At 29.3% G+C, this 15,173-nt stretch overlaps 1 protein-coding gene across 2 annotated transcripts in view; it reads left to right on the top strand.

Annotated features, from left to right (window-relative positions):
- LOC145268188 (E3 ubiquitin-protein ligase synoviolin A-like) overlaps nt 1–15,173 on the top strand; it is a 131,445-nt gene that overhangs the window by 35,659 nt on the left and 80,613 nt on the right. Inside the window, exons 1-2 of one of the 2 annotated variants that reach the window (XM_080123424.1) lie at nt 12,547–12,629; nt 13,130–13,440. In XM_080123424.1, the coding sequence (XP_079979550.1) occupies nt 13,312–13,440 (129 nt within the window). In that variant the 5' untranslated portion in view covers nt 12,547–12,629; nt 13,130–13,311. Of the gene's footprint in view, nt 1–12,546; nt 12,630–13,129; nt 13,441–15,173 lie in introns of those variants that run through there. The other variant, XM_080123423.1, reaches the window with a different exon arrangement.

The following is a 15,173-nucleotide window of genomic DNA, read 5'->3' as shown; positions in this document are numbered from 1 at the left end:
TCATTTGTTATTTTTAGAATAAGAAATGCATTTTATTTATTTATTTGTTATTTTTGAAACGATAAATGCATTTTATTTATTTATTTATTATTTTTAGAACAAGAAATGCATTTTATTTATTTATTTATTTATTATTTTTAGAACAAGAAATGCATTTTATTTATTTATTTATTTATTATTTTTAGAACAAGAAATGCATTTTATTTATTTATTTATTTATTTATTATTTTTAGAACAAGAAATGCATTTTATTTATTTATTTATTACTTTTAGAACAAGAAATGCATTTTATTTATTTATTTATTTATTTATTATTTTTAGAACAAGAAATGCATTTTATTTATTTATTTATTACTTTTAGAACAAGAAATGCATTTTATTTATTTATTTATTTATTTATTATTTTTAGAACAAGAAATGCATTTTATTTATTTATTTATTACTTTTAGAACAAGAAATGCATTTTATTTATTTATTTATTTATTATTTTTAGAACAAGAAATGCATTTTATTTATTTATTTATTTATTTATTATTTTTAGAACAAGAAATGCATTTTATTTATTTATTTATTACTTTTAGAACAAGAAATGCATTTTATTTATTTATTTGTTATTTTTAGAACAAGAAATGCATTTTATTTATTTATTTGTTATTTTTAGAACAAGCAATGGATTTTATGTATTCATTTGTTATTTTTAGAACAAGAAATGAATTTTATTTATTTATTTCTTATTTTTAGAACAAGAAATGCATTTTATTTATTTATTTATTACTTTTAGAACAAGAAATGCATTTTATTTATTTATTTATTATTTTTAGAACAAGAAATGCATTTTATTTATTCATTTGTTATTTTTAGAACAAGAAATGCATTTCATTTATTTATTTCTTATTTTTAGAACAAGAAATGAATTTTATTTATTTATTTGTAATTTTTAGAACAAGAAATGGATTTTATTTATTTATTTGTTTATTTTTAGAACAAGCAATGGATTTTATTTATTTATTTGATATTTTTAGGACAGGAAATGAATGCATTGTATTTATTTGTTATTTTTAGCACAAAAAATAAGTGCATTTTATTTATTTATTTGTTATTTTTAGGAAATAGATGAATTTTATTTATTTATTGTTATTTTTAGAACAAGAAATGCATTTTATTTATTAATTCGTTATTTTTAGAACAAGAAATGCATTTTATTTATTTGTTTGTGATTTTTAGAACAAGAAATGCATTTTATTTATTTATTTGTTATTTTTAGAACAAGAAATGCATTTTATTTATTTATTTGTTATTTTAAGAACAAGCAATGGATTTTATTTATTTATTTTTTATTTTTAGAACAAGAAATGCATTTTATTTATTTATTTGTTATTTTTATGGCAAGAAATTCATTTTACTTATTTATTTGTTAATTTTAGAACAGGAAATGCATTTTATTTGTTTTTCGTTATTTTTACAACAAGAAATGCCTTTTATTTATTTATTTGTTATTTTTAAAACCAGAAATGCATTTTATTTATTTATTTGCTATTTTTAATACCAGAAATGCATTTTATTTATTTTGTTGTTATTTTTGGAACAAGAAATGCATTTTATTTATTTATATGTTATTTTTAGGACAAGAAGTGCATTTTATTTATTTATTTGTTATTTTTAGGACAAGAAGTGCATTTTATTTATTTATATGTTATTTTTAGGACAAGAAGTGCATTTTATTTATTTATTTGTTATTTTTAGAACAAGAAGTGCATTTTATTTATTTATATGTTATTTTTAAAACAAGAAATGCTTTTTTTTATTTATTATTTTTAGAACAAGAAATGCATTTTATTTATTTATTTGTTATTTTTGAGCAAGAAATTCATTTTATGAATTTATTTATTATTTTTAGAACAATAAATGCATTTTATTTATTTATTCATTATTTTTAAAAGAAGAAATGCATTTTATTTATTTATTATTTTTAGAACAAGAAATGCATTTTATTTATTTATTCATTTGTTATTTTTATAACAAGAAATGCATTTTTATTTATTGTTTTGTTATTTTTAGAGAAAGAAATGCATTTTAATTATTTATTTGCTATTTTTAGAGCAAGAAATGAATTTTATTTATTTATTTGTTATTTTTAGAATAATAAATGCACTTTATTCATTTATTTATTTGTTATTTTTCGAACAAGAAATGCATTTTATTTATTTATTTGTTATTTTTAAAACAAGAAATGTATTTTATTTATTTAGTGTTATTTTTGGAACAAGAAATGAACGCATTTTATTACTTTTTTGTTTTTTTTAGAACAAGAAATGCATTTTATTTATTTATTTGTTATTTTTAGGATAATAAATGCATTTTATTCTTTTTTATTTCTTTGTTATTTTAAGAACAAGAAATGCATTTCATTTATTTATGTTTCATTTTTAAAAGAATAAATGCAGTTTATTTATTTATTTATTATTTTCAGAATAAGAAAGGCATATCATTTATTTATTTGTTATTTTTCGAACAAGAAATGCATTTTATTATTTTATTTGTTATTTTTAGAACAAGAAATGCATTTTATTTATTTATTTGTTATTTTTAGAACAAGAAATGCATTTTATTTATTTATTTGTTATTTTTAGAACAAGAAATGCATTTTGTTTTTAGGTGTGTTTGACCGCACAAATACTCCCCGCTCCCTCCAGATTGTAAAAGATGTAAATATTTTTCAATATGTAATGCATTCCTTCAATTGTTTCGGCCAGTAGACTTTCCTACCTATTTTTGTTATAGGTTTGGCATTTGTATCTTTTTGTGCTGCACTCTCTTGTTTCATGGGAGTTTGTTCTGGTGGGGAAATTGTCTGAGGATATTCCTCAATGTATGCTGGTTTAATTCGGTTGATCGTGATGTTATCCTTCCTTTCTTTCCACAGGAGAGTAAAATATTTTTCATATCTGTCCAAAACTTGATACGCTTCTGAGTAATTTGGACAAATTGGTTTTTTACTGCATCCTTCCTGGTGAACGCATATTTGCAAGTGTGAAGGTCGTTCGGAATATAAGTTTGTCTGTTAGCTCTTCTGGTGGGGCTAAAACTTCTGACGTTTTTTGTTTGTTTGTTTGTTTGTTTGTTTGTTTGTTTGTTTTTTTGTTTGTTTGTTTGCTTTAATACTGCAATACTTAGTTTTGATTATTTTATTCTGTATGTTCACTTTTCATTGCAACAAAAATTCTTTTACAATTACTACTAATATATATTTTCAGGGGTGCTGAAAACGAAAATAACGTTTAAAATTCTAGGAAACATGTAGTTTCCAAGATATGAAGAAATTATAGTTTCAGAGAGTGTGGGATCACTTTTCTATATTAATTTAATGTAAAATGAACACCTACTTTATGGCACCTTTCTTTTGAGGGAGGGGGGAGACTTGTTTTCGAGTGGTTTTTGGATGTGCTAAAAACGAATATTGTATTTAAATTTTCCATAAATAAGTAGTTTTCAGGTTATTAAGCAATGTAATTAGTTGGTGGGTATTATTGTAGGCACAAGCGTGCACATATTTTTTCTGGTTGGTTGGTTTTGTGTCGGTCCACCAGGTCACAATTACCAAACAAACACCCCACTTAAAAATTACCAGACCCCCTCCACTTCCTGAAACGGTGGCCATAAAGTGGGTGCTTACTTTACTAAATTAATATAGAAAAATGATTTTTAAAACTATAATTTCTTCATATCTTAAAAACTATTTGTTTCCTGAAATTTTGAATGTTATTTTACTTTTTCAACATATATAGTAGTAATTTTAAAGGATTTTTTTTAGGGTGGAAAGATACTGTACAAATACCATTACCTAGAAAGAAAACAAATAAAAAGAAAACAAAGACAAATGCAAAAAACAAATAAAGCTGTTTTGTTTCATTTCGATAATAAAAAAACTAAGAAAAATGGAAACAAAAAAAATGAATTCAATACTCTGCTACCCATAAACCTTTCGCATCAAAGCATAAAATCAGTTGTTCCTCAGGACATTGATTCATATACCAATGTGTTTATAAGGAGAGACACGGTTAAAGCCCACTTATACCACCTTATTCCAATCCATATCATGTTATCATACAAAGCAACATTTTTTTTATTATTCTGGACATTGACACTACCAAAGAGACTGTGTTGGTCAACAAGCACTTTTTCCCCTCCATATTTCACCAACACTCATATTTTTTTAACAAATTGAAACAGAATCTCGAGAAACAAGTCATGTCTTACAAATTACGTTATCACCACACATTCTGTGTTCATTGACCAAAAAATTTATATAAGACTTTGTATATCTAAACAGTCATGGTTTTCCAAAACAAAAGATTTCGTTGACTTGGTTATTTTTTGATATAACACTTTTTTTTTCTTTTCAACAAAGGAACATTTTTCTCTTTGCAATAAAACAAAGACATTTTTGAGCACACTGAACAGTTATATACTGTGTTGTTTCAATTTGCATGTTCATTTAAATTTATTCTAAATTGCAATAAAGAATCTCTTGTTTTTTTTTTATTGGCTGAAAACCTTATCAGGGGATTATGTAGCAGTTACACGACATTTCTTGATGTATTAAGTTGTAATTCAGTTAGAGTAAACAGGTTTGATATTGATACACAGTAATTAGGTTAGAGTAAACAGGTTTGATATTGATACACAGTGATTCAGTTAGAGTAAACAGGTTTGATATTGATACACAGTAATTCAGTTAGAGTAAACAGGTTTGATATTGGTACACAGTGATTCAGTTAGAGTAAACAGGTTTGATATTGATACACAGTAATTCGGTTAGAGTAAACAGGTTTGATATTGATACACAGTGATTCAGTTAGAGTAAACAGGTTTTATATTGATACACAGTGATTCTTTGTATTCTTCGACCCATTCACCTAGAATGGAGTTTATTGTTAATAGTTTGTTTGGATTACAGTTATCCCACTGGATTTGCCATTTATTTGGGATATATGATTGTATTTTTACTTTTAAATTTGTAAATGGAATCTTGTATGTTTGGTCAATGGGTTCTTTATGAGCATTTTTGGTGGCTGTATCAGCCTTGTTATTTCCTTTGGTTCTCATGTGACTTGGAATTAAACATGAGACTATATCTTTTGCTTCTGACAATGACGTTAGTCTGCACTATAGTTTTATGATTAATGGGTTGTCCAATTTTTTATGTTGTAGGGTTGTCATTACTGATAAAGAATCTGAAAAGATCAAGAATTTTTCCATTTTGCTTTGGAAAACAATGTTCAGGTGCAAAATCTATGACACCTGTTTCTTTAGGAAGATGTTTTTGAATTTTTTTGATTTTCATAAATAGCTGCACATCCTGTTGCGTTCTTATCCTTAAATTCATCTGTGAATATGGTGTTATACTTGGGATTGGAGTGTAATATTTTATTTAAAACTCCCTTAAATATGTATGGATGTGTAGAGCCTTTATTAAGGTTATTTAGTTTCTGTTTCATCTTTGATTGCTTTTATTTCCCAAGGTCTAATATTTGGTTTAATAATATCATGTATGTTTTTGAGAGGGTTGTTAGTTTCTTCAATTATGCTTTCCATTTGGAGTTCAAATAGTCTTTTTGCATTTTTTTTCTTTGGGATAATTCTTTATACTTTATTCAAATGTAATTTTGTAAACTGGAATTAGTGGGCATGATTTCAGTTTTGTTTAGTATTGTAATGCCAATTTTTGCCTTCATAGAGCTACCCGTGATTCATTCTTTTCTACGTACAAACTGTCCACTAGAAATGATGGAAAGGTACTAAGTGCTAATTGGTGGTGTATTGTTTCTTTTTTTTTTTTTTTTTTTATATATATGATTTACAGGTTGATGTATAGATGAAGCAACCATAATCTAATTTGGAATGTATTAAGGATCTATATAATTTCAACAATGACCATTTATCTGCACCTCAGTCAGTGTGCACCACGATTCTCGTTAATTAGATTGCTTTGCTGCATTTTATTCTTAGTTGTTTCACATGGGGAATAAATGTTAGTTTAAAATCAAATAGTAGACCAAGGAATTTATGTTTCTGTACTACAAGAATTTTTATATCATCCAGTTTTAGAGTTTGGTCACATTTTTCATAAGTGGCAGAAATGCATGGAATTAGTTTAGTTAAAGATATGTTAAATCTGTGTGCCGATTGCCCACTGATTTTCTTTTAGCATTGCTGTAGTTGTCATTCAATTGTGTTAATGGTTTTGAACAAGTTACAAATTAAAAATCATCTACATATAAAGATCCGTCATTGTTTGGTTTGGGGGATCCTACTATGCCATTGATTTTTATATTAAATAGTGTTACTGATAATGTTTCCTTCTGGGACACCCATTTCCTATTTTAGAACATTTAACTTAGAAAATAGATTTTATTTATTTAAAATTTTAAAATATTGGCGACTGTGGAGATACAAATAAATATTGATTGGCTACAAATTAAATTTTTGAACAATTAGTCATATTGGTGATAATCGAAAATTAAAAATACAGCTAATAAGCTGTATTTTTGTTTAATTTTCGATTTCTGAGTTGTTAAGTATACAACATTAAGGCTTCACATCCACATTTTTATATACTATAGAGACCCAGAAGCCCCGCAAGGATAAGAGTTATTGAGTGTCCAGTGAGACAGCATCATGATAATTGGTGGAAATTGGATAAGAGCTCATTTATTTTAGAAGACAGCTCATCAAAGACTTGTTTACCATGTTATATTCAGCTGGAGGTACTCTTGCATAATTTGACCTGGATTCTCGGGAATTCCCGTCAAGCATAGATCAGGCAAGACCGGCATTTATTTACATCACCAACAAGGAGGGTTTTTTGGTGACTGTACCAAATTGCAACACTGAATAATAATAAACAAATATATTCTGCCGAGGACTACAGTCATATATCCGACTGTTGGAAGTGCCTATAACAAAGTAGGAGAAGAAGGATTCCACCAACCACCTGACAGTTAATCATAAGTATGCATTTTGTAGACCCTGCGATGAAGGCAACAATGAACAAGCAAGAATGCAGAACCAACCGGGAGCTTCTAGGTACATATTTACTTGAATTTATGTGGAGACAAAAATTCAGAAACGATCCTTTTGTCTCCATCATAAATCATATTTCCAAAAGCTACCCGGTTCTTGGGGAGCTTTTTTCCAATTCCTCTACCCCCATCTCCCTCCCTCTTTGCCATCGATGGCTGTTCAACAGTCAAAGTAAAAAGATTCCTAAGGAAATATTCTCATCTAGAGAAAGTTCTTCCACCAGCAATGAACAGCCATAAAAAAATAAAATGAAAAAATAAAATAAAAATATTATTTTTCTTGAAAAAAACCCTAAATTTTTTCCTGTACTTTCATCTAACAATTTACGCTTTTTGTAAACATATTTTTACGAATTTTCTTTAAAAAAATATATATAAAATTTCTGTGGAAACATCCCCTGCCCCCCAAAAACTTGACTGAACAAAAAGTCTGGAAAAAAAAGAAAAAACTTACACCTAATAATTCACGGTTAAAAAAAAGTAAAACTTTAATCTTTTCTTAAAGAAAAAAGAACTTTTCGTTAATAAATATTTTGCAAAAAAACCCCAAAATAAACAAAATAAAATAGATAAAAATATTTTTAGTCCTTTAAAGGTAGGTTTTTGTTATTTTTGATTATTTGCATTTGTATTTTTTTTTTTTCACTGGTTTGTTTGTTTTTAAATTAGTCTGAGTCTGTTACAACGCTCGCCTGAAACTGATGATTGCCAGTCTTGCCCGATCCATGCTGAACAGGAATTCCCAAGAATCCAGATCAAATTATGCAAGTTTAGTTTTGTTAGATACTGACGAAATTACCTCAAGACCATTGATGACGGCTGGGATAGACGACATGCATCTGTTCAGAACCTTGTTTATTATTCACCAAAGCTTGTGGAAACTACTGCTGAGTGACTCGACAAACTTAGCATATGACTCTTTTGTATTTTTTTATAAGATTTTTTCAGTGGTTTCTTGCAATTCTAAAGACGGATTAAGTTGAAAGCAGTGGAAATAGTCATTTCTGTGTGCAATGGTGTCAGTACATTTTGGGATAAACCATGGCTTTTGTTGGAATCTCGTAGGCAGTATATAGCTGTCTATACCAATCATCAACCAGTCAGTAAAGTTTGATATAGAAGACACATTGGAATGTACAGATATTTTAGATATAACTGTTCAGAAGTTATCTCAAACAGACATAGAGTATCAATACAATGTACAAGAGAGAGGGAAATCTGAGGACTTATCACATTTTGATTTTACCTTAATTGAGACACCTGAGTAAACAGAATATCCCAGTGGAGACAGAATAGAGGATGAGCACAGTTTGGGGCAAGTTGTGAGAAAAAAGTCTAGGAGGTTTGCAAATTGTCTGTTGCATGGGGTATACAAGTGGGTTTGTTAATAATTTGTGTTAGATTAGGGAGAAATCATGACAGAACCTCTCTTTATCACCTGTCTTGTATGAATCATTTAGGGAGACAGTTGATCCAGTGCCAGTTTCACACAGGGACAACAGGTTAGGTTTGGTCTTCTATAATTGGATTTCAACTTGCGAAAGGTTGGAACGTAAGCCTCTGATGATAAAGAAAGAGACCTGGTAGTGCGGGTCTACGTTGTGGAAATTATTTCCACCATCTTTATTTGTTTCTTTCTTCCTGTTGCTCTTTCTTTCCTTCCTTCCTGTCCCTTGCCTAGCTTTCATACCTTTTTTCCCCCTTTTTACATCATGTGACTGCCTTATGCCTGTTGATTGGAAGGGACATTTTTGCCACCAAATTGGAACTTTTTTTTTTAATTAATATCTCCAGTTGCAGAAAAGGACAGCTTCAAGAAAAATGTATCGAGTTACTGAGTACATCTTTTTAAGGTCCCAAGGAAAAACGAGATCGACAGGTTTATTGAAGATGATCTACAACTCTGTCCTAACAAGACATTAAAATTGTTGAATGAAAATATGACAGAGAGCCATGAACATTATAATTATCAATAAAAAGATAATTATGGATTAAATGAAGAAAATTTGTCTCAAGAAGATTTTTCTAAGAAAACTGAAAAATCAACTAAAATATTTTGCTGTCACATGGGATTTTAATCCTCATAAAGAACGACAATTGGAAGGATTTCTTCGGTCATTGTTTGCTTTAATAAACTAGGATTTGTTCATTTTGGATAATGTACTTCCCAATCTCGTGAGGAGGCATGCAAAGACATTGAAAAGGAAAAAGAACACAGAAACGTGTTTAAAAGAAAAGGCAGATTACCTCTAAAAGAAAATACGGCAAAAATACCTTCTAAGGAAGATATTGTCAAAAGAATTAAGAACTATTCTAACAAGGACTCTGTACATAAAAAATGACTGATAACTATTTAAAAAAAAAGGACTCTGAATACTTAAACAACAAGGAACTTTTATATTGTTTACATTCAGATAAAACCACCAACAAGCTTCCAGTAAATGCACCCCCATTTCTCTCTCTATCTCTCTACCCTCCCCTTCATGCTCTCCTTTCAACAGTTACTACTACATTTTTTGGCAACCCTATGAGGTCGCAAACTTTTCTTTCTAACATTATATTTAATAAATTAGATTTCTCCTTTCTCCTTTTTTTTTTTGTTGTTGTTTCTTCCTAAATTGTTTCAGTGCTTTACTTGATATATGTAACTTGTATTTAGCTACGAAGAATTGCCTTCCACTGGAAAAAGTGGATAAAAATTTCTTCAACATTGGAAGTTGGGGTTCTGAATTTAATTTTGTATTGTTTCTTGAGTCTTGTCATGATGGGGTATGGAAATAAATGGAAGAGGTTAGCAGAGTCGGTTAGAGCAAGTGTTACATGATAAGGGCTGTCCCCTTTTCATGCAAGTATAAAAATAGAGAGATTTAGTTGAAATGAAAATGAAATAGAATAGACGAAATTCGAACCTCGTAATTTAGGTTTAGAAATAGATTACGAGAGAGAATTAGCAAATGGAATGTGAAAACAAACCATTGTTTAGCTTAGAGATAAAATAGTTTTAAGAAAAGAATGTGCATTGTCAATTCTGTTATGAAAATTCAATTGAAGAATGCAACTATAAGATAATTTAATAAACATGTTTTTAACATATTGTAAAAATAGGTTACTGGGAATATAGGTTAAAATTCCTTTTGTAAACAAAGGAAAAAGTTTTGGACACGCATTTCCAGAACACGTGAAAGAAGACATGTTTTAACATGTGTATGACGTCACGGAAAATGGGAAGTTCTCGATATAGTTAGAAATTTTCGAGTTAAGCAGAGAAAACTGAGAGAGAGTCTGAGATAGTCTGAGGATGACAGACGACAGTCCAGACATGGGATTCGAACGTCTAGAAGTGAGACGGTCACTTTTGAAACTTAGAATGTGAAGCTTTGAATTCTTGACTCAGAAAACCACGACCGGTCGGGAGAAGAAATAAACCCATCATGTGTTTTTATAAACGTCATCTTTGTGTTGTAATTCTACCAAAAGGTAAAGTGAAAATTGTTATATATGTCTTATATATATCATGTGTTTTAAAATGTCTTTACATACACGTCTCGACATCTCATATCTACAATGTGAACACTAAGACTGTCTGAACACTGTCTCATCACTCAAAGAGCTTCTATTACACTTCTAAGTATTAACATTTTATATATATGAATCTCGTCATAACACGAACATCTCTCTCTTACAACATCTCTCTCTCTCTCTCTCTCTCTAAGACACAACAACAAACTCTTAATAAGACTCTAAGACCCTCTAAGCATCACTTTTAATAAGACTTAACAACGAACAATAACAATAACAACAACAAGAAAAGAATAATCATAATAATAATAACGAATAATATATATATAACACAAGGCAGAGAGAGAGAGAGAGTGAGAGAGAGAGAGAGAGAGAGAGAAAGAAAAAGAAAGATGTAAGATTTTTTAAGACTATGAAAAGGAAAGGCTGTAGAAGTTCCCAGTAATATGGCATCAAGAAGCCCCACTAGAAGCTACTGTATGATTCATACTCCATTCACATAATGATAATGCAGCATTGCAGCAGTTCCAGTATTTTACTCCTGTCGATAGAACAGTCTCCTTGCTTAGTTCCAGGTTTGGATGTTTGAGAATCAGGCTGATAACATCAGCCCGAGTAAAATGCTTACTTCCAGCACCCATGACAACAAGGATCGGCATAGAAAAATGACTAAGTCATCTTAAGCTGCTGTTCAGAAGAAAACAAAACAAAACAAAGCTGCTGGAGCTTCACAAACTCCCAAAGTTAGAGATGCATCCTTTTATTTAAGTTAGTGTTGCGGACCAGGATATAAATACCCTAACTCGCTACAAGAAAAAATAATGAAACGAATTGAATGAAGAAAACAAAGAACTCAAATGCTGGAATAAAATAAACATGTCGTTTATTTTCTGTTGAGAAATGAAAGTCTTGGGTGTACACATGTTCATTCAGCCGTTGACGACTACGCGCGTGGAAGGAAAGGGGAATGCAATAGAGAAACGCGAAGTGGCAAGCCGGCCTGTAGAAAGAGAGGGTTAAGCTCAGTAGAGCGTTGCGCACATGTCTGTTTTGATGGACCAAGGCCAAAGGGGAGATAGAGTGAGAAAGTCAATCCAGTTCATGGAGAGAGAAAGCGTATATAGTGTGCGTGCGCTTATCCCACATTACAGTAGCAGGGAAAGTGACGTTAGGGCGCGCGGTCGGTTCGTCGACTCAATAGGTCGAACGCTGGTCCGGACGAAAAAGGGAAGTTGACAGGTTTTGTTGGCTTTTATACTGGAGTTAGTGTTCTGGGTGCGCATGTCTGGTTTTCACTTAAAAAGAAGTGACGTCACAGCTCGGGTGTGTGTATGCGCATGAATGTGAGTGTGTGTATGAGGCTGTGTATGTGTGTGTGTACGTGCGTGCGTACATGTGGTTGTGTATATGTGAAGAAAAACATGTTCAAACATTAGGTTTAAAATTTCTTTTAACCCCTTCAAAAATAAAGTTGAAGAAACTTACCACACCCAACTAAAAATAAAGGTATTTGTTACAATAGCCAACAAAAAAAAAATTAAAAAATTAAAAAAAGGGATTTAAAAATAAATAAATAAATAACAAATAAATGTTACCAAAGGTAAGATAAGTTACTCTTCGACTGATCTGGATGATTTTCGTATGCTTTAACTTATTTTAAGGCGTTTATTTACTTTGAAAGAAAAGTAATGTTGAATCTGTTGAGTTAGAATAAAAATGGTGGTTTTGTTATAGTCATTTGGATCCTTGATAATCGCTTAAAAATCAAAAATTAAATAAAATACTGGTAGAAACCTCCCTGTCACCAATCGTTCAAAACTGAAATGTTCTTAATAATTTGACAAAAAGAAAATTAACTCCATTATTTACATAATTACATTGCTCTAAATATAAATTAGTGAAAAAAAATAAATAAACGAATAGGCTCGCCAACCATTTCCGGTTTGTTCCGAAAATTTCAAACGGAAACATTCGAGCCGAAGTGAATCCTCAGTTTTAGAAGTACCCGTATCAAGGGGCCGTAACTCTGTATTACTAATCTACTAATTTATAATGTGTTATATCTAAAAAAAAAAAAAAAAAAAAAAAAAAAAAAATCAGTAAAAACTAATTCATTATAGGACATTTAAACGTTTCTCTTTTTTTCCTCTTGAAAACATACATGCATTTGCATTTTACAAATCTTTTCTTACAAACACTACGTGAAAAATTGGTGAAAAAAAATGAAATTATTGCATTCTATTTAAAATCAGCACTTACTTCAGCAATGATTATTTTATTAAATAACCGAATTTATAAATTTAGATATTTAAGTAGGAACATATCACCGAAAACACGTGTCATAGGAGTTAATCTATAAAGTATACTTTATGGGGGAAAAGCCTCTTGAACATATTAATAGTTTCCATTGTCTTAATGTATTTTTTTTAATCTAAAATTTCAATGACTATATAATCACATCGAGCTAAATACTTTTCATTGAAAAAAAATTAATTAACACCTTTTCTTTTCTTTTTTTTCTTTTTAAGAAACACTGGTCTTTTACGGAAGTACTTCCCTCCAATCAACAACAGCCACGTGTTCAACACTAACAGACGCCATTGTACCCAAATACACTTAGCCTTATCTACCGCATCATTCAAGCAAGTGTCTCACAGAAATCCCGAAAAACATTTAGCAGAACTAAAAATAAACAAATCCAATTGCAATCATGAGGGCTTTTATGTTAACTGGATTTAGCATTATCCTTACAACAGTGGTAATCGCTAATGCATATTACCAAAAAAGCCAATTTTATCCGTCTGTTGTCTACATTACTAAGTCAAATGGTAGTATGGCTGTAAGTATGATGACACTTTTGTTATTGATATATATATATATATATATATATATATATATATATATATATATATAATATATATTATATATGTATATATATATTATATATGTGTGTGTATGCTCTATTTTTTAAAAATTCATTTTGCATAGTATGTACATGACTATTGTTCAACATGTTTTGTTTTTAATATTGATATTATTTACCGCTGATGTTTATTATCATTTCTGTTTTTATGTCGCAATATTAGAATTAAAAATACATTTTTTGATAATTCTGCAGTTTACGGACCGTGCTGAAACAATGTGTTTCTAAACATTTAGACACCTATTCTTAACGTGTGGAGTAGGCGGTTTGTTTTTGTCAACTAGTTTATACTTTCACTTAGCTATTAAAAAAAAAAAAATGAATTTAACTTAGAAATCCTATCTTAAAAAAATAAATAACTAGTACACGCCACACGGCTCCGTAAAAAAGAGCAGAAGTAGCTAATATTTTAACGATATTTAAAATGCTATTCTAAAAAATGCTTCGTGATGAAAAAACAAAAACAAAAAAGTAAATGAATTATGAATCTTAACAAATTATAATAATGGTTTTACAATCCATTGTGTTCCGGTTTGGAAAATAATAACAATATAGAAAGACGGCAAACGCTGCTATTTTTGCGTCTGTTTAATTTGAAGTTAACCAAACCGACTTTTGCCTAACTTATATATAGGTTAGTGTTAAAAAAAAAAAAAAAAAAACTCTAGAAGTACCCATAAATAATTGCAATCATCGTCAATTTTATATATAGGATATTTTCTTTTCTATCCGAATATTAAGAATTAGAAGAAATTGCCCCATCGCCCCACCCCACTGTTTATTTTTTGTAAGCAACTTCACGTGTATTTTGACATTTTAGTCTGAGTTAATTCAATTCCAATAATTTTTTTTTTTTGTCACTATATTAGTATCACTTAAATGTCGGTATTTCTACCAAGCTAAACTAAATTTTGCAGAAATAGACTTAAAACTTAGTTATTTTTTTATAATAACCGACAAAATAAAAAATGTTACCAAAGGCAAGATAAATTGGGTATTTTCTAGTATAGATTATAAAACTAAAAAAAATAGTCAAAATAAATGAATACCCCCCCCCAAAAAAAAAAATCGCCAAAAGTTACTCTTCTCCCTACCTTATAAGTTTTTTGAACGTGTTTATTTACTTTGAAACACAAGCAGGCCGAATCTTAAGTTAGAACAAAAAAAAAAAAAGAAAGAAAATGGCTGAGCAATCTTGATAATCGCTTAAAAATCGAAAATTGAATGAAATACTTGTAGAAATCCGCCCAATAAATGTCACGATGACATTTATTTGATAGGTTTCTAGCAGTATTTTGTTTAATTTTCAATTTTAAGCGATTATCGAGGATTCAAATGACTAACGAAACCGCCATTTTTATTCGATATTATTTAACAGATTTGACAAGTAAATAAATCCTTTAAAATGAGTTGAAACACGAAGAAAAATTATCAAGGTAATTAGAGTAATTTATCTTGTCTTTGGTAACATTTATATATATTTTCATCCCTTGTTTATTTTCTTGGCTATTGTATACGTGCCACTTAGTTTAGGGTTAAACCTATTTTTGCCGATATAAAAATTTGGTATTCATATGCACCTATTGATCCGTGCTGAAATAATAACGTTATTATTTAAAAAGCCATTCTTAACATGGGGAGGGGAGGGT

Source organism: Euprymna scolopes, chromosome 43 (genome assembly GCF_053919585.1).
Source record: "Euprymna scolopes isolate OS-2025 chromosome 43, ASM5391958v1, whole genome shotgun sequence".
Classification (NCBI taxonomy): domain Eukaryota; kingdom Metazoa; phylum Mollusca; class Cephalopoda; order Sepiida; family Sepiolidae; genus Euprymna; species Euprymna scolopes.
Note: the sequence above shows the minus strand (reverse complement) of the source record. Positions and strands in the feature narration are given on the sequence as shown.